Genomic DNA, 27,054 nt, shown 5'->3' with positions numbered 1-27,054 from the left:
TTGAACTAGTCTAGAACTTAACCTGAGTTTAAAAAAAATAAATTCAAATGAGTTAACTCATAACTAAATTAACCAAATCAAAACTTAATTTAATTAAAAAAAAATTAAAATAATATTATTTTAAATTTATCAAAAGTTAACTTGCTTTGGCTAGTAATTTAATATTTTAGATCATTTTAGAAACATGTTGAATTTAATAATTTTATTTCAAACTAGAATATTTTTTTTTTAAATCTTTTGATCTTGTCTCTTTCAAATCTTAAATAATAATAATAATAATAACAACCAACTCACTTCTCAACCAACTAAAAATAAATAAAGATAATTGTGAACAAGTTTACGAGTTCATGGGAAGAGTTGTTTGTTGTCTGGTCATGAATTAATTGGTGGCGGTCTACTCCCTTTTGAGTGCAAAGAGTTTTTTATTTCCACGTGTCAGACACAGTTAGGCTTGCAGCAACGTGGAAGGTGGTCTGAGGGGATCTGGACCGTACACGCGGGTAAGACTCAGGAGCCGACAACAGCAATGTCATTACTAAAGGCCAGCCAGGTAGATTTTTCGGTTTTTCAGGAGTGCTGCAAGAGTTATTTTTTAAAAAATATATTAAAATAATTTTTTTTTAATTTTTTTTTATATCAGTACATAAAACAATTCAAATTAGAAAAAAATAATTGGTTAATTTAAAACTAAAAAATTCAAAACAAAATAAAAATAAAATTGAATTACAATATCCAACAATATCTTTGTTTAACAAAGAATATAGGTGGCAGGTGTTTGGTTTCTGTCTATTTTTTTTACTAGGCCTGCCCTATTTGTTTAAAAATATTTTTAAAAAAATTTAAATTTTTTTTATTTTTTTTGTTTTAAAATATATATTTTTGATATTTTTAGATATTTTAATGCGCTGATGTTAAAAATAACTTTTAAAAAATAAAAAAAAATATTTTAATATAATTCTGGATAAAAAACACTTTAAAATATAACTAAAACCACACTTCCAAACACACATTACAAGAAACATAACCCAGCTAAATGAATTGAGTTAGGATCCTATTCCTATATTGATTGTCAAAGAAAAATCTAGAGTTAATATGATTGATATAATCAAAATTGGTTTGATAATATTTTTAAATTTTTTAAAATAATATCATTTTATGTTTTTTTTTAAAAAAAAACTAAAACAACATTTATGAGGATACGGGGAGAGTTGTTTGTTGTTTGGTCAAGAATTAATGGTGGCGGTCTAGCTCCCTTTTGAGTGCAAAGAGTTCTCTTGTGGGTTATTTCCACGTGTCAGGCACAGTTAGGCTTACTACTACAAGGGAGGTGGTCTGAGATGATCTGGACCGCACACGCGGGCAGACACAAGAGCGAAAAATAGCAAGGTCATTACTGAGACCAGCCAGGAGGCTTTTGTTGACTAGGGAGAATGTGGGTGGCAGTTGTTAGGTTTCTATCGATTTTCGGGCACTGCTACGAAACAGACAAATTATTTTTAAAGGGTAATTGCCATTTCCTGTTTTTTTTATATATATAATTATATTTGAGTTCGTTTTAAAAATATACTTAGCTTAAAAAAATTAAATTATTTTTTTTTTAATATTTTTTTAATTGTTTTAACCTATATATTTTCTCTTCTAAGAAAAACTCCTTGATTACCAAGTTAATTTTTAAATTTATAATAATTACTGTTTAGCTAAGTACTCTTTAATAACATGGATAAATGTTAGTCTATATAAATTTTATTATTCTTTTCTATACTGAAGAATATTTTGGAGTATTCATTAACATGATTGACTTATTTTCATTTAATTAGTTTTTTATAAACCCTAGCTAGTTTATTAAAAGATGAGAATTATATATATATATATATATCTCGTATTTGTAGCTGTGGTTAGAGCCTACTTATTAAACACATCTCGGCTTGGCTTGAAATGAGAAAATCACGGCTTGGAGCTTGACACAGGCTAGGTTTTAAGCTGAATTTTAAACAATATTGATTTGGTAACATTTAGTTGACGGTAGGTTAACCCCACCATTTTAACAAAACAAAAACAAAATTATTTTAATAAAATTAATAGATATAATTTCATCTAATTATATTTACTTACACTTTTTTTAATATTACCAAACAGACACTAATATGAGTTGAAAGAATTATCAAATATCTATAAAAATCTGATTGAAGTATTTTTTTGAATTTTTTAAAATTCTTTTTATAAAAATTTTAAATTAATATTTTTTTAATGTTGTTTAATTATTTTGATATATTGATATCAAAAATAAAATAAAAATATAATTTTAATGTATTTTCAAGTTAAAAACACTTTAAAAAACAATATTTATCATAATCTTAAACACAAATAAAATCATTTTGAACTGATTTATTCATATGAGCAATCTACCTTATAGCATTTTTTTATGTAGAAATCCGAAAACATATTTGAAAAAACAAAATCTATTTATCAAATGAGCCAAAACTCAAAAGACTACAGTAGCATCAGTCCTTCCACCTCAGAGCCCATGTCATGAACCAACACATCACCGAACCGCCAGAAATGTTCAAAAATCAGTTATGAAGCTTCTTCTCTCTAGCCAACGCCATTACAGCACGCTTGCTTCTCTAAATCTCAAAACTTTAGAAAACCCACAATCCAAAGCATACAAAATCATCCAGTACTGCAAATCCGGTTCGCTTTTTGAAGCAATTCACGTCCTAAACTCCATAGACTGGACAAGACTCTCCAACAAACCATTCTTTTATGCTTCTCTCTTGCAAACTTGTACTAAAGCTGTCTCCTTTACTCACGGTATCCAATTCCATTCTCATGCTATAAAATCTGGTCTTGATACTGATAGGTTTGTGGGGAATAGCTTGCTTGCACTTTATTTCAAGCTGGGCCCTAATCTTTTTGAGGCAAGAAGGGTTTTTGATGGGTTGTTTTATAAAGATTTGATTTCTTGGACTTCAATGATAACTGGTTATGTTAAGGTAGAAAAACCAAAGAAGTCTCTTGAATTGTTTTTGGAAATGTTGGGTCTTGGTATTGAGCCAAATGGGTTCACTTTATCTGCTGTGATAAAGGCGTGTTCGGGACTTGGGGACTTAAGGCTTGGTAAATGCTTTCATGGGGTTGTTATGGTTCGTGGGTTTGATTTGAATGATGTTATTTCTACTGCTTTGATTGATATGTATGGAAGGAATTCTGCGGTGGATGATGCGATCCTGGTGTTTGTTGAATTGCCTCAACCAGATGCTATTTGTTGGACCTCGATCATTTCAGCTTTTACGAGGAACGATGTGTATGATAAAGCTTTGGGATTCTTTTATTCGATGTGTAGGAAACATGGGTTGTCGCCTGATGGGTTTACGTTTGGGACGGTTTTGACTGCTTGTGGTAATTTAGGGAGGTTGAAGCAAGGTAAAGAAGTGCATGCTAAGGTGATTACATCAGGATTGAGTGGAAATGTTTTTGTTGAGAGCAGCCTTGTTGATATGTATGGGAAATGTAGGTTGGTTAACCAATCTCAATGTGTTTTTGATAGAATGAGTGTAAAGAATTTGGTTTCTTGGACTGCATTGTTAGGGGGGTATTGTCAAAATGGTGACTTCGAATCTGTTATTAGGATTTTTAGAGAAGGGAAAAAGGTTGATACCTATAGTTTTGGAACTGTTCTTCGTGCTTGTGCAGGTTTGGCAGCTGTAAGACAAGGGAAAGAGGTTCACTGCCAGTATGTGAAAAGGTGTTGTTGGCGAGATGTGGTCACAGAATCAGCATTAGTTGATCTTTATGCAAAATGTGGTTGTATTGATTTTGCAGACAGAATTTTTGTGCGGATGTCAGTTAGAAATTTGATAACTTGGAACTCGATGATTTATGGCTTTGCCCAGAATGGAAGAGGTGGAGAAGTTTTTCAATTATTTGATGAGATGATTGAAGAGGGGATTAGGCCTGATTATATTAGTTTTGTTGGGGTTCTTTTTGCTTGTAGTCATGCTGGTTTGGTTGACCAAGGGAAGAAATATTTTGCCGCAATGACTGAGGTATATGAAATTAAACCAGGAATTGAGCATTACAATTGCATGATTGATCTTCTAGGCCGTGCTGGTTTGCTAGAAGAAGCAGAAAATTTGATAGAGAACGCAAATTGCAGAGATGAGCCATCTCTTTGGACAGTTCTTCTTGGTGCTTGTGCAGCCAGTCCACACTCTGCTACTGCAGAGCGCATTGCAAAGAAAGCAGTGGAATTGAAACCTGACCACCACCTCAGCTATGTATATTTAGCTAATGTCTATAGAGCAGTTGGCCGATGGGATGATGCTGTTAAAATTCGGAATTTAATGACGAAGAGAGGTGTTGGCAAAATGCCAGGCACAAGTTGGATCGAGACTTAAATTGTAATATTTGTTAATATCTAGATAACAGTCTCAGGTGAAAAGAATCTTATATGTATATCATCTTAGCAATTTTGAAGGCTGAAGAAAAGCTTGAACTTCTCAAGATATCCAGAATCACAGAAGACATGCAGGTCCAAAAATCAAGAGCGATGAAACCAGATGCAGACTACGGACACTGATTTTTCTGCAATAGCTGTCCTTGACCACCGAATTGGAACGCTTCCAGGCATTTGGCATACTAGAAGATTTCCTGTCAATGTCTTGGTTAAAATGAGTACTCGGATAGTTGTCAGCACAGAATCTCCTGCAATGAGATGAGAAGACACCAAAATTTTGTTCATGGGAACTTCTCGACCTAAACGAAAACTTCCTCTGCTGTCATGCCCTTTTTGTAATACAATCACCATCAGGAATTAAACAAATGACACCAAGTTATTTTCCATGTTTAATTCCTGGGAGCCATTATGACAACTAAGTCCTGTAAATTTCTTCATTTTTTTTTTTATCTCCGAGAAATACAATTGAATAAAAAAGGTGTGCGGTCTTTGCACTTAATTGAATAGATCTTTCAACCTCCAATTAATTTTATAATCTGATTTAAAACTACAAAATGCTTTGAAATGTAGAGAGAAGATGTTAAATTGCAAAAGGACTGAAACTTTTTTCCTTTCATCCATAGTTAGTTGTTCATGAACAACATGCTGTTTCACATTCTATTCCAAGAACTCTATTGATGAAACTTTGCTTGCTGAATGTTGTTTCATAAGCTTTGCCGAATGTTCATAAGCTGGCATCCAGTGACCAGGTGATGGTTATTCAAAACTATTGCAGTATTCAAATAACTTGTTATCTTTGAAAACTCAATTCTTATATTTTCTGACGAAATAAAAGGAGCACAGAAACTGTGCATGGGGAATGTAAGTGCATGTACCTTAACCCTACTTCATTTCAACTTCGAGGCTCTAGCATGAGCCCAATTAACTGTAAGAAATGCACTGGTTTACAGGATCAAAGTAACAAGAAACACCACGAAGAGCCTGGGCAAATGAAGGACATCATTTCTGTTTATCAATGAAAATAACCATTTTAGGTTCAGAAAGTTATAACATGTCATACAGCTAGTCAGCTACAAATGCAATACGATGTATCAACTCTGAGGAATCAATGTGTATGAAAGAACCACACACCACAACTGTGTAAAAAGAAGAGAACAGGCAAAATTTGGTATTGACATCAAATATTAAGAAGGGAGCAGCACTGGTTTACAGTCAAAATAATCTTACAGCAAAACCAGACTCTACATCAAGACAGGACTATCCTTTGACTATTGTACTATCCATACATACAATTCTTCGATGCTCAAATGAACTTTGCCTCTGTACAGTGTGCATAATTGGTAAAAATACAAAATTACTGGATTCTAAAAGCCCAGAGAACTTTCATCAGACCCGGCTTCAATTTCAGAATCAGAATATTGTTGAGAATCAAAACCAAATCTTATGTCTTGGTTAACCAATTCGGCAAGATCATGCCTGTTGGCATTTTTATAAGCATCCACGACAGCCTTGACTAGAGAATCATTGGGCTTGATCTCTCCATACTTTAATTGGCTATAAATCCTCTTCACACCTTCAACCATACCAGCTTTCCCATAACAATGAACCAGATTAATAGAAGTAACAAGGTCTGGTTCAAGGCCTTCATCCTGCCTTTTCATGAATGTTTTCAAAGCTTTATCAATCTCCCCTGATGACCCATAAGCATATATTGCAACATTGTAGGCAAAGGAATCGAGAGCTACTTCTGCTTTTGTGAAAGACTCACATGACTCGAGCGCTAAAGCATGCAGACCCACTACAGAGAAAATGGAGGTGATGACAGCTTGTCTAGCATAAGGTTTTCCTTCCAGATAAGCTGATTCTAGCTGTGCTATGCCTTCAGATGGAAAGCCCCCTTTTTTCAAGACAGTGAATAAAATTTTAAAGGTTCCACCATCAGGCAACAGTTTCTGGCCAATCATCTCATGCAACAATTCAGCACACTCACGTAGCTGACCATTGGTGGCATAGCATGCCATTACCTTATTATATGACACACAGTCCCTCAGTAAACCTGACTGCTTCATCTCCTCTGCAATATCAATGGCTTCATCAAGCATGCCCATGCTCTTATACAGATACATCATGGTCGCAAAGGAAACCCCATCAGCCTGACCATTTTCTCTCAAATTTTTGAAAACCAATTCAGCTTCAGATACCATTCCAAGGTCTGCATAAAGACTGATCATACTATTTGATGCAATAATATCAGGACCACCCTCCAAATCCTTCATCTTCTTATACAAATGTTTTGCTCCGTCAAAGCATCCCAGCTTACTATAAACCTTGATCAGGGAAGTCAGCACTATCTGATTTGCAGGAATCCCGCTTTCTTCCATCATGCGAAAATATTTCAGAGCTTCTTCAACATTTCCAACTTCCGCAAATCCATTGATTAAAGACCCATAAACAACTTCATTAGGTTTTACTCCTGCCTTTACCATTTCTTGGTAAACATCAACTGCATCAGAAAGCTGGCCCAGACGGGCATAGCATGCCATGACAGCAGAGAAGGTTAGACATTGCGGTTTAAACCCTGCTTCTTGCATTTCATCTAAGAGGTCCCTAGCTTGATCCATTAAATCACCACCAGAGAACATTTGGATAAGAGAATTATATGTGACCTCATCAGGCCAAGTCCCATGATTTCTCATGCCCTTAAAGAGAGAAAAGGCTTTATCATAAAGCTTTGCCTTACCATAAGCTTTGACCATGACATTATATTCCAAAACACCCTTCTCCGGTCCCAACAAATCCCTTTTTCCATAAAAGACAGCCTCTGCTTCAGCCCAAAGCCCCCTTTCAGCATAAGCATCGATAATTGCTGCACGAACCTTTGATGAGAATCCAACATCAAACTGGCACTTGTCTAAAAGGTTATTTGCTCTATCATGCAAACCTTCATTAATATACATTTTAATGATACCAGGCACAGAATGCACATCAATTTTCTGAGAAGACTTCTTCATTTCTTCAATAACAGCCTCCACTTCTCTTACCATATTCCTTCCACATAATATATGAAGTATAGTTCGATGAGATACAATATCAGGAACAAGACCCACATTTCTAATCTTCCAATAACACTCAAGGGCTGCATTAATATTTCCTGCATCAGCATATAGAGATAAAAATATATTATAAGTTCTCGTATCAGGAGATATCCGTCTTTCTTCCATCTTATCAAGCAAAGACTCTGCTTCTGACAAAAGTCCATGACTTCCACAAGTAAAGATCATGGTATTGAAAGTGATAGTATCCATTGCCACCCCAGATTTCAACATTTCTGAAAAGACTTCAGCTGCATCCTTGAGACGTCCTGCCTTCCCATACAAATCAATCAACGTATTATATGTGGATGTTAGACATGGCTTCCTAACCAGTGTTTCTTCATCTGATGAACCCCCAATCTTTACTCTCCCTCCTGTTTTGAAAAGCTCAGTCAACAAAAAATGCTTAAAACTAACTGGTTCAGATCGAGACCCATTTTCAGAATCAAGCATAGAATCCAATTCAAGACCATCCAACTCAACCCTTCCAGCACACCAATCCTTATAGAACCTCTCTGCCTTGTCAAACTCCCCCACATCCTTCAAAACCTTGACAACAGTATTCATTGTAACCTCATCTGGAAATAACCCTCTAAGTCTCATATGTTTAATCCACAAAAGAGCTTCAACAAGACCCGCTTTGGCATACACATCAACAAGCATTCCATAAGTATTATTCGTCGGCAAAACCCCATTTTTCGCCATATCCATCCAACAAAGCCGCAATTCATCCCATCTCTTAGCTCTACCCAACACTCGAAGCACAATATTATAATGAATCACATTCGGAACATAATCCTTCTGCGACTTAAAAAACTCGAAAACCCTAACAACTCTCTCCCAATTCCTCTGTTCTTTAAGAACCACGGTCTGTTCTTTAGGACTCAAATTCTCACAAAAGGAATAAAGGGTTTTCTCAACATCAGTATTAGACTCTAAAGACCTTAAAATTGATGGCAAAACACCACCATACTTCTTCTTTTTACCATTTACTGAAAAACCCTTAGTCGGTAAAGTTAGAGTCTTCGAGTGACACTGAAGCTTAAACCCTAAAAAAACCTTACTTTCTTTACTACTTTGTTTCTGGGTTTGTGAATATAAAACTCTTTTATCACCAAGTAAAGCATTGTTGGGTAAAGGGAAGTGCTTTCTTCTTGAAAAGTTATGATTTTTAAGATGGTTGTTATTAAACCCTATAAAAACCCTAGGAGAATGAAGAGAAAGGAGCTTACTTGGAGAGTAAATGTTCAGTTGGAGGAGATTTTGATGCCCTAATTCTCTTGAAGTTTGATTGTGACTCTGACTGTAACTGTAACTGTAACTGCCACTGTGAAGCATTTTTTTTCTTGAGTTAGGGTTTTTGGGGTTCAAGAAATTTGGTTAGGAAATGAAATGGGTGTACACTGTACAGTGTTCTTGCAAGTTGCTTGATATTTGGCCGTAGAAAGTGGGCTCAGGCTGGAAGCAAACGACAGAAGGGGAATAGCAATGAATCTGAAGGGTAAAATAGTGAGAAAGTTAGTCAGTATTTTCAATTGGTGTTACCGAACCACTATTTCAAGTTAATTTTTAATATAAAAAAATTGACAATATTATAAATATATTTTTTGATATTATAATTTTTTTAGTTAAAAATAATTTTTTATTTAATAAAATAGATTGAATAATATAAAAAATAATAAATCAAATAAAAATTGTTAAGACCGGTAAAGATCTAAGTGGGAAGTTGATTTTTTTTATAAAAAAAATAGATGCACTTATAAATATTTTATTTTGACTATTATTTTTATTTTATACATTTTTTTATTTTTATTTAAGGTCAAATCCACATACATATGATTTTTATTCTTATAAATAAATCATGCAAATATAACTTATTTGTCTAAAATTTAAGATAAAAAAAGTTTAAAGATAAATTAAAATAACTTATTTAAAGTATTATGAAATTAAAAAAATCCAAAAGATCAATAATATTTTAAAAAAAATAATTAAACGAGACAATTTTTTTTAAAAAATAAAGGGTATTAATTAAAAAAAATTATTAAAAAAATAAGATCAGGAGTTGTTGGTCTTAGAAAGGAAACGTGCTCCACTACTTTTTTTTTATCTTTTTAAAGAATAAATAACGCACAATCCACTTTATTGTTTATATTTTAACTTTAATGGATGACAAGTCGCATGACTTGATAAATGACCTGTTATTCATTTATGTTTTTGGACGTAATCAGAAAATCATGATTTGAATATTGAAAATTTTAAAATTTATTTTTCAATTTATTTTTATCTAAATCATCATAAAAACCTCAATACATATTTTGAAGCCTAAACTTTGTATAATCAGAATCTCAAAATCAAATCAAATTGAAAACAAATTAACATGCCTGATTTATATTTTTAGCATGTTTAAAAGCAAAATCACTTTCACTGAATTTTTTTATCCAAGACAAACTTATTAACACAAAGTTTGGTTATTTTTATGATCACTCTTTCTTCCCTTATCATTTTTCAACATCTCTCTCTCTTTTCTTTACATTTAAGGAATGAAATGCGATAAAAATAAAATTTTAAATGGAAATATAAAAAAAAAATTAAAAGGGACCAAACATGTATAATTCAAAACTTCAGGAATGAAATTTAATTTTTCCATGTGTTTTGAAAAAACATATCTTTTTCTATTCGTGTTAATTTTGATTCTTATACTTTTATTTTTTTATATAATAAGTTTGAAGTGTATTTTGTGAAATAAATCTTCAGTTTAATGTTAAAATACTCTATAGCAAACCAGGCAGGCGAAAGAATAATATAAATAGAAAAGGATATTAACACAAAAGATCATGGAAATATAATACAGAAGAATAAAATTAAAAAGAAATTAAGTTAAATAACTAATCTATAAAATAAAAAGTAAAAATCTGAGGGACAATGTGATGGAAAATATTAGCTATGAACAGTGTACTGAAGAGTTTACAATTAGCTAAATTTTTTAGTTTATGGTGTAAATGTTAACAAGGGCCGAGTTTGGCTTCTTTCTACTTCCAACAGGTAAAATTCTTTTGAATGGTTTTTTTTTTTTTTTTTGACTGGTTGTAAGAATCAAGAGGGAAAAAAATATATATAGGAAAAGGTTTTGAAGTGAGAACTTTTGGGGGGTTTTAACTTCCAGGAAACCCTAGAATCAGAGACTAATATATTATTAAAATATTATCATGTTCGGATTAATGCCATTCTGCTACCAAATTTTTATTTGACCGCAACTTGAAGATGGGTTTTCTTTTTTCTGCGTAGTCCATGCCGTCCCGTGTGCTAGTGATGTAACGACTGAAGTCATCTGATGGAAAATGGAACATTGTGGAGCTGCGAAAATTATCAGAAGCATTCACACAAGAAATCCATCAACACCAGCAAACTGCAAGACTTGACTCCTTGCGAGCCACAACGTTATGTCCATGGCAGGTCAAGAACAAAACAGGCCAAAATTAACATGAATCAACTAGCTGAGGTTTACCAGACCAGTGCGATAACACATATCATCATCTCATGGATCAAGCACTTCTTGTTTGAGGGAACCATTCAAGCCTGAAGCCATCTGCTGTAGTCTCGGCAACCGCCTCTCTTTACAAGCACTAGAAGTGTAAAAATGAATTAACATACAATGACACAATCATTCTATAGAAATACAAAGTGAGAAACAAAGTATCAATCTCAGTCTCATGAAGCTGATGCCTCAGCTGAACACAAAGCTCTAAAAATGAATCCTATTCAATTTTTCTAATCTGACAAGTTCTTTGGTTTGAGAATTGTGTATAAAGATGAACACATCGACAAGGTTAACAATGAAGCAAGACGCGTTTAGTATGGAAGTAGGTCTTTCGGTACCATCCAAGAAGAGCATTTTTGTCCAGTGGGAGCAATGTCATAGGGCAGCCATCATGGTCCTTGTTGCAGCCTCTCGCTTCATCTCTGCTGCTTTCCCACTGCCTCGGAAATACATGTAGACTTGCTGCAATTCAGGACAACAAACAAACAAAGAACCTTTAGCAAAACCATAATGAAACAGTAAGCAGGGATGCGTGCACAAGTTGTCCAAGGATTTATTCAACCTGAATGACCCAGATACTGAGGAGGGATTCCACACAGAAGAATCCAAATCCAATGAAGTAGAATATCTGCAAACAAAATTGTACTAGAGTCAGACTTGCTTGGGCATCTGCATCAAAACTGTACACAATCAAATATACAGATGCATTTCTCCCATTATTCTCAAGCCAACTCAAATAATTTTACAAAGCCATACTTCATCGAAACTCTCGCTCTAAAAATGAACTGTAACATATCATATGCAGCATGAAAGTACTTCCATAATAGCAGTGGAGGTCCACTAATATTATCAAGGATCGAACTGTTAACTAAAAAGTAGAAAGCTTACCCCAACTAAAGCGTGGTTGCCCATAAGATCAATAGCAGGCAAAATACCTCTGTCCACAAAAGATCACACAAACATTAGCAGAGTAGAGAAATTAAAGGTAAATACAATCAATATATTTTCAACCCTATCAATCTCAAACATTTTAGAAAAAAACTCCAACAAAACATAATAATATGAGTTTCAGATGAGTGGGACAATCCTCGTTTTCCCAGAATAGTTGTTTCACTTTCCAAACAAAGCCACGTCATATTTAATTTTCTAGCAAAATAACTATCTTCAATGCAACATCTAAAAGAAAAACTTACGCAAGAGATTTCCCCTTGAAAACAATTGGGGGAGCAACAGCAGCAAAGATGCAAAAGCCAATGTGAAACTGCATGGAAAACACAAGAACAACAAATAAGGGATTTTCTAGAGGATCTTCAAGAAGGAAAGGAATACATAAATGAGATTACCAGGTAAGCAAAGAAAAACCATCCAAACTTCAGAGCACTATCTGTCCTGCAAAAGGAGTTGGCACAGAGTTGAATAGAAGTTATGATAGCATAATGCACGTAATGGAAAAAATGAACAAAGAGAGAGTATAACTAAACCATTACATTCTTCTTATTACTTGAAAGCATAATTTAAGTACTTCAGAACCCATCCCATATTTTTCATTAGGCTATTATTGCTAAGTTATAATGCTCAAGAATTACCAGTATTTTAATGGAACATAATCCAGAAAAAAAGATCTATCTATTCTGAACACATTCATCCATCATATACCATGGGCAAAGTTCAAAACATATAGCAATCTCTTTTATCAGTTAGCAGAACTATTTATGCTAATCAAATGATATACAGCATGAAAGCAAAGACTCAAAAAAGCCAAGGATAGGAAAATATCTGAGTTTTTATGCAAACACTGATTGATCTCATTTCTCTAATGAATTTTCTGAGTTACAGTTTCTTTAGTGATTTCATTAAGCTTTCAAGAATATTAAGGATAATTCTCTCCAATGCTAGCAGGCAAACTAATAAAAAATAACTAAACATGACCTCTCCAATGCAGAGCATTGCAAAAAAAAATTATTATTATTGTTACTGCATTTTCAGCTCCATCCACCTCCCTCCCACCCTCTTTTTGTTTGGACCTCCTTGCAAGTTCAGCTCCTCACCAGAGTACGCCAGATTCTTTCCACAATTGCAGGAAGTATATATTCTTTTATAAGATGATGCTTCAGATCAACAAATATCCAATTCAAATCACACGTTGGCATATAAAAATTCACCAACCATGTCTAGATTGACCACATTATTATTAAATATGAAAAATCAAGTCTTCACACCATCCATAAGGTCATCTGTGAATGATGCAAACAGAATCAAGCTCATATAATCATATTTAGATATTTATGGGATCCTGAAAAGCTTTAGAAACAAAGGGCGTGAATAGGAAACACTGCTATGCAAGTACGGAATAGTCAAAGGAGAAATTTCACAGGCCCCACCTTTCATGTCATGAAAAACAAAATGAGATTCAGCCATGAATGACAGAATAATACCTCATCGCACGATAAAGGGGGCGATACCACATAACATAGCCTCCAGGGACCCCTGCTATGAAGTAGATGATGGCAAGAAACCATATCGTTGGACCTAGAAAAGAAAATGATTTTAGACAAACTGGTGAGATAGCCATATAATCAAATATGTTCAGTGGATATGCACCAACCTTCTCCTTTGATCCAGGCTGTGGTAACAGCTATAATATTCCAAGAAAGACAGACAAATAAACCTGCAATTTCATAACATCAGGTTACTCTACAGCTGTTAAATGTTTGTCTGGAAACATTTCTCAAACTGGTCCACCATTTACCCAACTAAACAAAACTATTTTATGACCATTTAAGCTACATGATCGATCACAGGAATGACCTAAATCCATTAAAAATGATATGCTGACAGTTTAAGATACATTGTCCAGTTTGACAATCTTGTCTCCAGATTCTCCTTGCTGACAGGACTGAACCTTGAGGACCAGCCTAGCAAAATTGACTATAATGGACAATGGGACAATGGGAACCAAACAATTGGAAATGATAAGCGGCCATCGAAAAGAATTTCCAAGAAGTAGAATACAAAACATACCCAACAATGTTGTAAATGCAACATACTGCATCTTCTGCAGGTGGATTGGTATTTCATTTCCAATGTCATGATGGATAATCGGAAAAAATGGTGGCCAGTTCTTATCCTCTATTACAATTCCAGCTGTCAAAACAAAGCAGAGAACATTATCTTATATTAAATATAACCATGCACAGCCTCGTTGACTACAAAAAAAAGAAAATCAATATGATAACATACCCCGTGCTATCGCATCTTCCTTCCGTTTTAGTTCCTGGAAAACAAAAGGAAAGTGGATTTCAAATTACTTTTATAAACACACACGCACATAAATATATGAGCATAAGCTACTATATCAGAACACTCACCTGTTCCCTCCTCTTCAATTCAGCCTCTTTAGCTTGGAGTTCCTTCTCCTTGGCTTTTATATCCTAGAGACAGAAGAACGAAAACGAAAAATATGAAAGCAACATTCAAATAATGTAACTGTGCGACCAAAAATCTTGAATCATTATAGTACTTTTCCAGAATCAAGAGGAATATCTATGGTTGCACCACGATCATAGGGTTCATGAGGAAGGGGTGAAAGCCTTGAAGTTGCAGGGGGGACACTTCCAGGATTCTATAAATTTCGCAAGAATACAACAAAAGAAAAACACAAGAGAAGAAGTTAGCAACAGCACCAATACAGAAAAATTGACACCAAAACAGAATCGCACCACCAGCTCATGAAATCCATATATATGCAAGAACAACTAAAACCAACCATGGGACTGGCACTCAGCAATAAGTAGAAGATCCATAAAGCACAGTGGCTACACAAGAAACTGGCAAACAAAAATTGCTTTAAGAGAAACATTAAGCACATTAGCTTGTGATCCTGTTCACCTTGTGCTTGTATGTCACTTATAGGTTTTAACTTCACTCTCGGATTCCATTCCTATTGAGCATATCATTGTGATTAAATTCCAGGTCCCTAACTTAGATTCATGTTTGAGGTGCAATAATGAACTTAAACTCAAATCCAATTTACAAACAAAATACTAAAAAAAAATCACAAATTTCAAAAAAGGGAAACTTGTTTTACTTCAACAACGCTAGAAACTATCCTTTGACCAACTGAAAATTATAATCTACGGTCAAATTACACCTACATTGGACTTGACTTCGCTATCAAACCTTCAAGGTAGCACCAAACTCATATAAAGGACAAGGTTTATGTTAACCAATTACAAACTCCTAAATCAAAAGAAATAAGTTTTTTCTTCTTTCACAAAACAAACACTACATTCTGTAAAGCTGAAAAATTAGGAGAAAACAAAAACTTACAGGCATATAAAACGCGCCTCCGCCATAATTTGATTGCCCTGATCCTTTCCCCTTTCCTCCTTGATCCTTCCATCACCAAACAAATAAACAAACAAAGAGAAAATATAAGCTTCATTTCTTCATCTAAACTCAAAATTAATAGTAATCTATATAATTAATATTGCTATACTAAGTGCAAATAATCAAACTCTACTTGATTAAGCAAATATTTATTAAGAAACAAAAACTTTCTAGTCTAAATAAGATCCAAACATGTAAAATTTCTCTCTCAAAAATCCTCCGCGTTTTCTCAGCAACCAAACAACACAATCAACATCACAAAAGAATCTAAAAATCAGAAACGAAAAACGCGAACAATGTACATGCGCAAATCATACACAGATCTAATAAATACGAAACGTATAACTTCCACATACCGCGAAAGGATTGACCTCTTCTTCATCGAAAGGATTCGAATCGTACCGACTCATTTTCTAGTGAAAAATCACCAGATCTTAACAAAATCTAGATCCAGAAAAATGAGAGAAATGCAGGAGGATTAATTGACTAGGGATTGGATTTTATGGAGAGAAACGGAGGAATTAAGAGTTTTAAGATAGTGTTTGGCAATGCTTCTGCGGCTGCGGTTAATGAAAAAGCAATATTACACCTGTTTGGTTAACTACAAACCGCAGGTTAATTTGACGTGGGTCCCATTAGAAACTGCGTTTCAAATACAAAAATTGAAAAGCAATTATCTTTTGCTTTTCATGCGTTTCTGCTCTCTCTCATCACCGACAATTTCCAATTGCTTCCCAACTGTTCTCTCTCAGACCCTCATCAATTTGCAATAAACTCTTCCCAACGGTAAAAAAAAAACCCAAAAAATTCACTGGAAAGCAGTGTTGTGTTGATCTATCAGTTTCCTTCATGCGGTTTTCTCCCTCACCACCAAAATTGCCCTAACCACCAACGCCAGACAAGCTTTTCTTCCCCTCTGTCCATTCAAACACAACCCGTCACCGATCCGTCCCTCCATTGTTACAATTGCAGAAAAAAAACCAAGAGATTGGTCCCGGGAAAGGTCCACGAGCGAGATACCAGGTATTGTCCGTTCCCTTTGTCAATTTCTTTTATGTTTCTCAAAATCTAATTTCTGTAATGGGTTTTTTATTTTGCAGAACACAGCTGCAACACCGCTGGGGTTTGCAGCACAAAAACGCAGAGACTGAGGTAAGTTCCTCCCTTATCTCCATCTTCTTTTTCAGTTTTTTAGATGAAAAATTTCATTGTTGCTGCATGCTCGATTACAAATTTTTGATTTGTAAATCTTTATAAAAGGGACACTAATGGCTTTCTGAAAAACCCAGCCCTAAACCGCCGTGAACCTTCTCCAAAAACCCCCTCTATCTTCCCCTCTTCTAATTATTGCATTGATTTAAACAATTCTTTGAATTTATTTTTTTCAATCTGGAGAGGCAAATGACGAATCTTTTTAATTGTTGAATGCTCAGACTCTTGGGTTCTTATGATTTATATGCTTGAAAAAAAACTGATCTGATGCTCTCTATCTTTCTGCTTTTATGTCTTCAAGTCTCAGCTTTCATTGTTTTTTTTTAATTACTGTGCTGCCAGCCAATGATGCAAACCCTGATTTTCACTTAAAGCAGGGCTATCGATCTGCCTAAACTGTTGTTAATACATGAACTAGGACGGTCTGAGGCTTGAATGGTTTTAGTTTTTTTTTGTTTTTCAAGATTTTGTTTTCTATCTTCTTGTTCGAAGGCTAAAAACTTGCTTTGGACTCTGTTTTGTGCATGATGAGAAACATAAAAAATAACAGTTATCCCTGGCTAATTCATCTGTGCTGATTCCTTAACCAGGAAAAAAATTAATTTTATGTGTGTTTGCTTGATTCCTTTACGGTAGCTAGCAGATTAGTTGTTCTACTCCTCTCTTTTTCGCAAAAATTCCCATGTTATACTGAACTTTATATTTACAGTAACTTTTTAAGCTATTTTGAACAGAAATTTTTTGATCACCAAACAAGCTAGACTGAGGTAAGTTCCTGCCTTATCTCCATCTTCATTTTCTTTTGTTTTAGATGAAAAATTACATGTCTGTGTACTTGCATGATCAATTACCGTGTGTTCGTCAATTGACAATTATCGTAATGAGTTCCTATTAGCATGTCATGTAGGACTACTTTTATTTATAAATCAAAATTTTTTGTTTAGTTTTGTGTGTTTGCATGCTGCGAAAGAAAGCTGGGTTTCTTTGAATGTATAAATAAATTCTGTTCTGTTTGTTTTTTCCCTCTATTTTTGATGAGATAACAGCATGCTGGCAATGAAGTTTTGCATGATCATTCAAATATTATGGCTGAAACTGAGTTTCTGAACAGTTGAAAATTTATGGGTTGCAATTACATTTCATTACAAATTAACATGAACATTCTCATTGACATACATGCACGGTTAATGTTTTTTTGCCAAACACACAGCTTTTGTAAATGCTAAACATTGAGTGCTTTATTATTGTATTAGTCCACGGTTTATTTATGTGCCACAATTTAATTGATATCATTTTTATTCATTTCAAACTTTTGTTAAATGTTTTAAAAGATATCATGGAAGGGCTTGAATCTTCTGATAAGGCTGCTTGGACAAAGGAAATGTTGCATATATTTTGTGATATATGCATTAAGGCAATTGATATGGGAATGAGACCTAATACTCATTTCGATAAACCGGGGTGGAAATTTCTTATAACATCATTTAAAGAACAAACTGGGCATGCATTTACTAAAACACAATTGAAAAACAAATGGGATGGATGCAAAAAGGATTGGAGGATATGGAATAAGCTGGTTTCTGAAACCGGTGTTGGCTGGAATAGTGAATTAGGCACAATTGCAGCTAGTGATGAGTGGTGGAAACAAAAAATTCAGGTACATTCCTTGTCATCGGCACAATTTATTTTATTATTTTCAAATTCCAGCCCTAAAATTTTACTAGTCTTGATCCTTCATTACTTTATTTAATTTATATGCAGGAAATTAGAGGAGCCAAAAAATTCAGACATGTCGGTATTGAGCCGTCTTTAAAGAATAAATTTGACCGAATGTATTCCAACATTGTCGCAACTGGAGCGTTTGCATGGGCTCCTTCATCAGGTGTACCTGCTGGCAGTGGTGTTGATCCTGGTACAAGCAATGCCGACATTGCTGATGATGGTTTGGAAGAGGGCAGCGGTGATTCGGAGGAAGATGTGATTCCAGATTTCCAGACTGATATGGCTCGAATGGTTGGAGGGATACATATGTCTAGCAGCACCAATACAAAAAGCGGCGAGAAAAGAAAAGAACGAGATCATTATGATGTGCGAGGTAGAAAGAAGAAAACATCTGGAATTGGTGTTAAGTTGCTGACAAGGTGCAATCATCTACTTGAGAGTATGTCAACTAAGAGTGATTCGACGTCTGTTAATATGGATCGTGAAGGCTGTAGTATTCCCGAGGTCATGGCTGAACTGCACTCCATTCCTGGAGTTTCAGTTGACGATGATTTTCATGACTTCGCTACGGAGTATCTTAGTCTAAGAAGGAAAAGAGAAATGTGGTCCAGTATGGGCGATATGCAACAGAAGTTGCGATGGTTGCAGCGAATGTATGAACGAAGTAAACGTGCTTAGCTGACAAGGTATTACTAAAGTATATTAACTGTTAATCAATTAAGTATGTTCAAGTGCTTACAATATTTATACATGTTTTGTTTTATTGTTGCAGAGTAATGGGATGCCGGTTTTTAAAAGAGTAGTTTCCATTTGCCGAAGTTTGTTCGAGGCATTGTATTTGCGGTAATTGATGAACTTTTTCTAGATAAACTGCTTTACGGGATTTAACAGACTTGTATGAGAAATTGTTGGTTGTAATGTTGTATTTTATCAATGAATTACAATGTTCAATGGTTAATGTTCAATGGTTGACATTTTAATGGAATTGGTTGGTAATTTACCTTAACTGATTTGTTAACTATATATTTGTATTTGCTGCCGTGAGGTCTGCTGGGAATAATAATACATGCTGCTGTGTTTCTTTCCTTAGCTGTACTTTTTTCAATTTGTTAGCAACTGTTAGATTAGGCATGAAAGGAGAAACCAAGATATATGCTTTGTATGAGATGGAGAGAGTAATAATAATAAAGAATCAATAGGCAGCATTTATGTGTGCATCGAATTTAATATTTGATGATATTTGCTGCATTGTTTACCCCTTTAGGATTCATTGTCCAAATGGGAGAGGGGGGGATAAAAATGAACCAAGGCAAATAAAAAATGACAGATTGTTGCTTATAATTTACCTTTACTGTTGATCCTTCTTTCTTTGCTGCCATGAGGTTTCATAATACATGCTGCTGTGTATCTTTCATTTGCAGTAATTTTTTCAATTGGTTAGCTAGAGATTGACGTGTTGCATACTGTTTTTGCCTTGGCTGTCTAGTGTTAGCTTGTGAGGTCTGAAACAACAACATCTTTTGCAAACTGTTTGTGTTTTTTTCATTGTTGCCGTGAGCTGTGATGGGACTAATGTTGTTGCTTTTTCTTCATTTTCTGTGTTGATGGTCTTCCTACTGGTTCAGTGACTTGTAATTGTTAGGAATGAGCAGCTACTGTTAGCTTGTGAGGTCTGAAAAAGCAACCCCTTTTGCAGTAATTGTTTGTGTTTTTTTCATGGTTGCCGTGAGCTGTGATGGGACTAATGTTGTTGCTTTTTCTTCCTTTTCTGTGTTGATGGTCTTCCTACTGGTTCAGTGACTTGTAATTGTTAGGAATGGGCAGCTACTGTTAGCTTGTGAGGTCTGAAAAAGCAACCCCTTTTGCAGTAATTGTTTGTGTTTTTTTCATGGTTGCCGTGAGCTGTGATGGGACTAATGTTGTTGTTTTTTCTTCCTTTTCTGTGTTGCTTGTCTTCCTACTGGTTCAGTGAGTTTTAGCTCTGTTTTTTTTCCTTTAAACATGTCAGGATGGTGTACATGCATGTGCTGTAAAAGATGATTATATGAGCTGTAAAAGATGATTTATATGCTACTTTTACAGCACATGCATACATGTGAATGTACTGATTTTGAAAGCTGAAAAATTGTAAAATATACGTAAAGAGGATTGAAATTTTCTATATAAAGAGGAATGTGTACATCATATTTTACAATGACATAGCTTTCTATAACAAGCTTCTAAAACCTTTCAATTGCACCAAATACAAGGAAGCAAGTAGAATACTTCTTTTTTGCTGGCTTTACAGGTATGGAAAAAAACTTATGTCGCACCAACTCTATGATAGTATTTTTATTGAATGTTATTTAATTATTTAAATATTTTTATTAACAACATATAATTTTGTTTTTGTTTCCATGTAATTGAAGTTATGGATGATCCACGATTTAATAACATATTTAATGAAGATTTCGATGGTAATTATGATGATGTAATGAACCGGATTGTAGATCAAATTAATTATCCTAGTTGTGGAGTTAGTGGTGCTTCAGTTGATGGTGCCGGAGATGATAGTAATGGAAACGACTCCGACGACAGTAATGACGACGACGATGATGATGATGCCGACATTGACGGTGATAGTGATGATGACGATGCATTTATTATAAGGAGGCATTTTGATAGGGAAAAATTAAATTTATGCACAGCTGGAGCTATAAACGCGTATTATATTAATTATATGTATAAAGAACCATGTATGGTTTCCTATAACACAGGGATGCGTTGGTTGACGGAGGTTTTAAGAGGTCATTGGAAACGAAGTGTTAACATGTTCAGGATGGACGCAACAACTTTGTTGAGTTTGTGCACCGACTTGGAAACGCACCATGGCTTAAAACCGTCAAGAAGAATGAGCGTTATTGAAAAGGTGGCAATGTTTCTATTTACAATAGCAGTTGGGGCGTCAAATAGACAAGTGCAGGAAAGATTCCAGCATTCAGGTGAAACTGTTAGTAGATGTTTTAAAGAAGTGCTTAAATCATTACGTTTGTTTGCTGTAGAAATCATAAAACCAGTAGATCCACAATTTACGAGCACACCAAGAGAAATTGCTATGAATCCAAGATTTATGCCACATTTCAAGGTAAGATTAATTTTTTTATATATATAATTAAGTAGTTTAATTAAGTTGTTCGGAGGAGTATGAAATATATTATAAATGTTTATATGAGTACTATAAATTTTTTTGTGGCATGTAGAATTGTGTTGGTGCAATTGATGGAACACATGTTCGTGCATGCGTACCAGCTGCAAATCAAATTCCATTTATTGGAAGAAAAGGTGTACCAACATAAAATGTAATGGCCGCTTGTAGTTTCGACATGCAATTCATGTTCGTGTGGGCAGGATGGGAAGGCAGTGCACACGATACTCGTATTTTTCTGGAGGCTATTGACAATAGCACTATCAACTTTCCAAAACCTCCAGAAGGTTGTGATTTTGACTAAATTGAAGATTGGGTAATTGAAGGAATATAATTATTTTTTTTAGTTTTGTTTAAAATTACAATGTTATTTTTTTCAGGAAAATACTATTTGGTTGATGCTGGATATCCAAACGAGTATGGATATTTGGGTCCCTACAAAGGCGAGAGGTATCACTTCCAAGAATTTAGACGTCGTGGACAACCAAGTGGTCGGAAAGAAGTGTTTAATCGTGCACACTCGTCACTACGTAACGTGATCGAACGTTCTTTTGGGGTATGGAAACAGAGGTGGAGAATTTTGCAAAACATGCCTGCTTATCCATACAAAACACAAGTTGAAATTGTAGTTGCATCAATGGCACTACATAATTATATTAGAAGGAGATCGCAAGATGATGCAGTTTTTTCTGAGTATGATCGCAACCCCAATTTGATTCCAGATGACTTTTTGCCTGATACTGTTCAGGCTTCGGCCGTTCAAGGCTCACAGAGGCCTTCACGTATGGATTTTGTACGCGATGGAATTGCCAATAGTTTGATGGAACAATAAAAGAGTACATTAATGTATGACAATTTTTCATTTTGTTATGTAATCATAATTACAAAACACCTATGTTTTGGAATTATATATATGTGTCTATACATGTCATTTTAATTAATTCTAATCAAATATTTAATTCCAATCAAATATAAAACACAAACCATATTAACAAAATACAAGAAATTTTTTTTTGAACCACGGTTTTTACCAAACACAAAACTGCTTTTTTTCAACCACAATTGTTGAACCACAGTTTTGTAACCAAACACCTAAAACTGCTTTTTTTAAAACCACAACTTCAACCACAGTTTTTACCAAACACCAATTTTTTTAAAAATCAACCTCACAAAAAGTACTTTTTATGAAACTGCTTTTTACAAACCGCAACCACAAAAGCTACCACAATACCAAACACACTCTAAAGCGGTGAAAACGAGACAAAAAAATGGATATTAACGTAGAGAGAGGGGGGGGGAGAGGGAGAGGGTGCTGAGGTTTATATATGTGTGCTTGACTCGGTGTCAACTCGGTTTGACTCTGGATTTGGTTTTTTTTTCCTTCCAAGTTTTATTATTATTTTCGAATTGTTTTTTTATAATAACACTTGTCATAAGGACAGGTATTAGTCAAATTTTGAACAAATATTTAGATAAATTTTTAAAAAATTATATGAATATAAAAGATTAGCATGTAAATTAGCTTGAAAATATTCTTATCATTAAATTAAAAAAAATGTTAGACAGATTATTCAAGGATTAATTGATAATTAAATTAAGCAAATATTTTAGTTTATATGTGAAAAAATGGCCTTGGTACTACAGAAAAGGTTATTTCATGTTTTGAAAGAACAACGACGAATTATTATATTTTTTAAGAAAAAAATAATGAATTTAAGATGAATTATGTATTTGCAATGTAATTTTTTATTAGAACCTTAATAATTTCGACAAAAAGAAGTTATAAGATTTTATTTGTGTAAGATAAAAATATTAAACTCATTAACCTGTGTTTAATAACAATGTCAAATAATTTTTAATAACTAAGACATTTTTGTTACGTTAAAAAAAATTAATCCGACCAGTAACACAACTTTTGCTAGAAAATTACGAGATTTCTTAATTGAAACAAAAACTTAAAAATCTTTAATGATTGAAGGGTTTTTTCATGAAAGATCAATATTCATATATAATATACAAGAAAAAAAAAATATATATATATATATATATATTGATTTACGTGGGTGTCCGGCCAGTTTGCGTGCACGTAGACTAATTCCACGGATCCTGAAGTTAACGACCATGTAAGTCTCCAGTGATCCTAAAATTTGTAAAACTCGAACTGGTGATCTTTAAGGAGCAAATTTAGAGCATTACCAGCTGAGCTACACACCTCATTATTGAAATATATATTTTATAACATATGAGTTAATACATCAGTGTAGATGAAGTTTTAATTAGAATAATTTGTTTTTCATCGAAAAACATTTTATTGACACGAATATTTTTTGCTTCCAAGTAAACAATATCCATGAGAGGATAATTTGAACCTTCTTGTTTGAATGATACGTATCAATTTCCTTAATTAATTAGGAAAACCTGACCTTTCTCTTCCTGTCATGGATTCTCAAGTCTTAATTAATAAGAGATTATTTCACCTTATTATTATAATTATTTATTATCAACCAAAACCTTCTCTGTGTGACTTGTAGACAAATACAGGAAAGGAGTCTTCTTCCCTGAGAAAATGGCCTTTGAAAGGAATTTTTTTAAAAAAAATTGAAAGGTATGCATGATCTGCATCAAGATGTCACAATCAATTTAGTTTTGCAGTCAGTTCAAGCTTATTTATTAAACAATTAGCCATGCGGGTCACCCTATAGTTTCTTCAGTTTTTTCCTACTCATTCTATGGTATAATTATTAAACCCGGTTTTATTATCTTGATTAATTTAAAAAATTTAAAATTAAAAACCTAATCAAGATTATATTTTTAATTAAATTAAATAAGATATTAATCCAACACTTCTTAGAGCTATGATTCCCATGGTATAAATATGGTCAGGTCAAGACCAATAAAAAAAAAACATTGTGGTTAATCAAAGATTAACCTCATAATTTAATATTATGGTATCGTTTGAAACTGCGGTTAAATCAATTTTTTATCAAGTTTTGAAAAAAAAAAGCTTGAAATTATATATTTTTTAGTATTTTAAAATTATTTTGATGTATTAATATATAAAAACATAAAAATAAATTTTTTTAATATATTTTTTTTAAAAAAAAAATTATCACACTGTATGTAACAATCTCTATGTCCCAGTGGTCGTCATCATAATCAAAGGATTCGTTTTCATAAACACCCCTTTACAGAGAGGTGAGGTTACCCTCTTCTTCTTTTTTAATTCAAATGGTGGCGTGCATTGCAGGGGAAGGTGTAATTAGTGGAATATCACAAGGTTGATCATTTTTTAATTTTCCAGACCATTATTCTAACACTACACCTTTTCCTTGGTTCTCTGGTGTATAAATGTCTGAATCAGCAGTGATTTTTTTAATTTAATTTTTTTTATGAGCATCATAAAGGTCTTGCAGACAGTAATTCTTCTTGTCACACCCTTTTGTTGAGGTATTCTCCAGGCACGCGTTAGCAATAAATACACAAAAATGTTTTGAAATTCTAATATATTTAGGAATAAAATTATTGTTAATATAAGTAGGAAGCTTAGTGCCAGCAAAACAATACATTTTGATGGATTTAAATATTCTTAAATGCTTAAGTTAATATATTTACGGTGAGAGAGTATAATAAATATACAAAAAAAAAAACATTAAATCTCGAGACTAAAACTATTTTTTTAGGTATATAATAAATGTTTTGTGAGGGAAAATGGTGTTATGTGTATATTTTAATAATAGAGAAATCATCCACCTTTTTTACTTAGGTGGTTTTTATACCTTCTAAAACTTGTCTAATTGCTTGAATAAGATAGTTGTAAGGTTGTTTCATCCTTGTAATATTAATAATAAACAAATATTTTTTACACGTATATTAACAAGGGATAAATACACATAAAATAATCAAATTAAATCAATAACCATTTTAGCCAACACCTGAAAATTATAATAATCAAATATCAAAATCAAGTCCCATAAAGCATGCCATCTAACCATGAAAACATATACCTATCTTCAATTGGACCACGAAGAAGGATCAAAATTATAATTAGATCCGCGCGATTTTTGTCATGGCCATATGTCTTGCTATACACTTAAAGTCTTCTAACTTTGATTCAATTGATTCCTGTCATCACCATGACATGGTGTTTATGTATATATAGTTGATAAAAAAATCTCTCTACTTAGATCTTGTTTTGCCAAACTGTTCTTATCTTCTTGCCACACCAATTGGATGGGAGATTATAAATTCTAAGACATTGCTGGTTTTCTACTTCACCCTTTTTCACACATACACTCCAGGTACATGTTTTTTGGGCTCTTGTACGTCTGCTTCATTCTTAAGAAAAGGTCATGCCTTTGTCTTTAAAAGTAAATTGTATATAAATCCGAACGCCTGCAACAAGGTGGACATGCCGGAGTGGTTATCGGGCATGACTAGAAATCATGTGGGCTCTGCCCGCGCAGGTTCGAATCCTGCTGTTCACGCTTTTCCTTTTCTTTTTTTTTTTTTTTTTCCTGATCACTTCGCATAATGAGATGTTAACTTCCTGTCGATGTTAAAGTTGATGACAGGCCAGGGTGAGTGCATTGGATTCTCACCAATTTTGTGTTATTCAAGCCCACATTCTCGCTTTCACTTTATCATCAATCTTTGCTAGTGCCGGTGTTTCCCTCTGAGCAGAACGCTCCCCTACCAAAGAATTTCTTACATTTTGTAGCTTTGACAGATCACTCAGTCGTGTTCATCTTCGGAATTATTATACACTCTTTCAACGGTGGCTAAGCTAATTCGAGCACTAAAGCTTGGTTTGGCTTAGCTTGGTTAGGTTCATGAGCGACTCAAATTGAGCTTGCCAGCGAGGTTATAGAGCTTCTAAGCATTTGGAAGGGGAAAAAAATATAATATAAGATTTTATAAGACGAGTTCTAACATGTCATTTATAATTTTCTTTTCATAAAACAAAATAATTTAAGGAGCTGGGAAAGATGTGAAGGGGCATCATTATTTTCAACAGTTTAAATAACTTAGACCAAACTCATGGCACAATGGCAGTAGCTGTGTGTCTGGAGTCAATTACCTGTGCCTGTGGGCTATAGCCTACATGCACAGAAGGCTATATAACGTTTTTGTAACTCTATCTTGTATTTTGGGCCATGCATCGAAAACATGAAACTGAAGCTTCACTGGCTTATAATGCATGCATGCATCTTTCACCAGTTTGCTTGGTTACGCATACAACGTTCTTCCTTGCAAGAAAAGGTATTCGGCCAGAGATTCGGTGAATTAGAAAGCGTTTTAATGCAATAAAATCTCGTTGACTGCAGACAGGAAGAGCTGTGCAATACTCATAGATAGCCTTGCAGACCGTAGCTCTACTTGTCACGCCCCTACGTCAATAAAATTAGGCAAGTAGCACGTATAGAATCGATTGCTGCATTATCTTGAGCTACCACAACGATGC

The 27,054-nt window shown here is 34.0% G+C and overlaps 5 protein-coding genes and 3 non-coding genes across 8 annotated transcripts; 6 read left to right on the top strand and 2 right to left on the bottom strand.

Annotated features, from left to right (window-relative positions):
- Window positions 1-2,483: 2,483 nt before the first annotated feature.
- LOC7497393 (pentatricopeptide repeat-containing protein At1g03540) lies at window positions 2,484-4,960 on the top strand. The gene has a single exon (XM_002319880.4). It carries the CDS (start codon window positions 2,577-2,579, stop codon window positions 4,395-4,397), a length of 1,821 nt encoding a protein of 606 aa, XP_002319916.4. The 5' UTR covers window positions 2,484-2,576; the 3' UTR covers window positions 4,398-4,960.
- Window positions 4,961-5,597: 637 nt separating this feature from the next.
- Window positions 5,598-8,981, bottom strand: LOC7497392 (pentatricopeptide repeat-containing protein At1g73710). Its single transcript, XM_024583840.2, has one exon. The coding sequence runs from the start codon at window positions 8,884-8,886 to the stop codon at window positions 5,821-5,823; it is 3,066 nt and encodes a 1,021-aa protein (XP_024439608.2). The 5' UTR covers window positions 8,887-8,981; the 3' UTR covers window positions 5,598-5,820.
- A 2,197-nt stretch (window positions 8,982-11,178) lies between these two features.
- Window positions 11,179-22,936, bottom strand: LOC7497391 (secretory carrier-associated membrane protein 1). The gene is made up of 14 exons (XM_002319336.4): window positions 22,839-22,936; window positions 15,832-16,009; window positions 15,416-15,481; window positions 14,607-14,708; window positions 14,455-14,517; window positions 14,327-14,360; window positions 14,108-14,230; window positions 13,692-13,754; window positions 13,522-13,615; window positions 12,430-12,475; window positions 12,280-12,347; window positions 11,975-12,023; window positions 11,649-11,714; window positions 11,179-11,548 (listed from the first exon to the last, which is right to left on the bottom strand). The coding sequence occupies exons 2-14, from the start codon at window positions 15,883-15,885 to the stop codon at window positions 11,462-11,464; spliced, it is 915 nt and encodes a 304-aa protein (XP_002319372.1). The 5' UTR covers window positions 15,886-16,009; window positions 22,839-22,936; the 3' UTR covers window positions 11,179-11,461.
- On the top strand, window positions 16,011-19,988 carry LOC127904182 (uncharacterized). The gene is made up of 4 exons (XM_052446399.1): window positions 16,011-16,498; window positions 16,576-18,344; window positions 18,449-19,095; window positions 19,182-19,988. The coding sequence occupies exons 2-3, from the start codon at window positions 17,907-17,909 to the stop codon at window positions 19,085-19,087; spliced, it is 1,077 nt and encodes a 358-aa protein (XP_052302359.1). The 5' UTR covers window positions 16,011-16,498; window positions 16,576-17,906; the 3' UTR covers window positions 19,088-19,095; window positions 19,182-19,988.
- LOC112329042 (small nucleolar RNA snoR64a) lies at window positions 16,884-16,958 on the top strand. The gene has a single exon (XR_002984537.2). It is a non-coding gene; the product is annotated as a small nucleolar RNA snoR64a (small nucleolar RNA).
- LOC127904233 (small nucleolar RNA snoR20a) lies at window positions 17,029-17,118 on the top strand. Its single transcript, XR_008057169.1, has one exon. It is a non-coding gene; the product is annotated as a small nucleolar RNA snoR20a (small nucleolar RNA).
- Window positions 21,694-22,519, top strand: LOC127904183 (protein ALP1-like). Its single transcript, XM_052446400.1, has 2 exons — window positions 21,694-21,880; window positions 21,974-22,519. Exons 1-2 carry the CDS (start codon window positions 21,751-21,753, stop codon window positions 22,423-22,425), a joined length of 582 nt encoding a protein of 193 aa, XP_052302360.1. The 5' UTR covers window positions 21,694-21,750; the 3' UTR covers window positions 22,426-22,519.
- A 3,059-nt stretch (window positions 22,937-25,995) lies between the features above and the next one.
- On the top strand, window positions 25,996-26,077 carry TRNAS-AGA (transfer RNA serine (anticodon AGA)). The gene has a single exon. It is a non-coding gene; the product is annotated as a tRNA-Ser (tRNA).
- Window positions 26,078-27,054: the final 977 nt, after the last annotated feature.

The sequence above is a fragment of the Populus trichocarpa genome, chromosome 13 (assembly GCF_000002775.5).
Source record: "Populus trichocarpa isolate Nisqually-1 chromosome 13, P.trichocarpa_v4.1, whole genome shotgun sequence".
In the NCBI taxonomy this organism is placed as follows: Eukaryota; Viridiplantae; Streptophyta; class Magnoliopsida; order Malpighiales; family Salicaceae; genus Populus; species Populus trichocarpa.
This window is presented reverse-complemented; position numbering and strand designations above follow the sequence as displayed.

What these genes read in the sequence shown, in the direction of transcription:
- LOC7497393 (XM_002319880.4), top strand. Translation starts at nt 2,577, where the DNA reads ATGAAGCTTCTTCTCTCTAGCCAACGCCATTACAGCACGCTTGCTTCT.
- LOC7497392 (XM_024583840.2), bottom strand. Translation starts at nt 8,886, where the DNA reads ATGCTTCACAGTGGCAGTTACAGTTACAGTTACAGTCAGAGTCACAAT.
- LOC7497391 (XM_002319336.4), bottom strand. Translation starts at nt 15,885, where the DNA reads ATGAGTCGGTACGATTCGAATCCTTTCGATGAAGAAGAGGTCAATCCT. An exon ending in AGCCTGGATCAAAGGAGAAG is followed by an intron (nt 13,616 to 13,691) that starts GTTGGTGCATAT and finishes TTTCTTTTCTAG; the next exon opens with GTCCAACGATATGGTTTCTT. An exon ending in GGTTTTTCTTTGCTTACCTG is followed by an intron (nt 12,348 to 12,429) that starts GTAATCTCATTT and finishes TTTTCCATGCAG; the next exon opens with TTTCACATTGGCTTTTGCAT.
- LOC127904182 (XM_052446399.1), top strand. Translation starts at nt 17,907, where the DNA reads ATGCTAAACATTGAGTGCTTTATTATTGTATTAGTCCACGGTTTATTT. An exon ending in GGTGGAAACAAAAAATTCAG is followed by an intron (nt 18,345 to 18,448) that starts GTACATTCCTTG and finishes ATTTATATGCAG; the next exon opens with GAAATTAGAGGAGCCAAAAA.
- LOC127904183 (XM_052446400.1), top strand. Translation starts at nt 21,751, where the DNA reads ATGGCCGCTTGTAGTTTCGACATGCAATTCATGTTCGTGTGGGCAGGA. An exon ending in CTTTCCAAAACCTCCAGAAG is followed by an intron (nt 21,881 to 21,973) that starts GTTGTGATTTTG and finishes TATTTTTTTCAG; the next exon opens with GAAAATACTATTTGGTTGAT.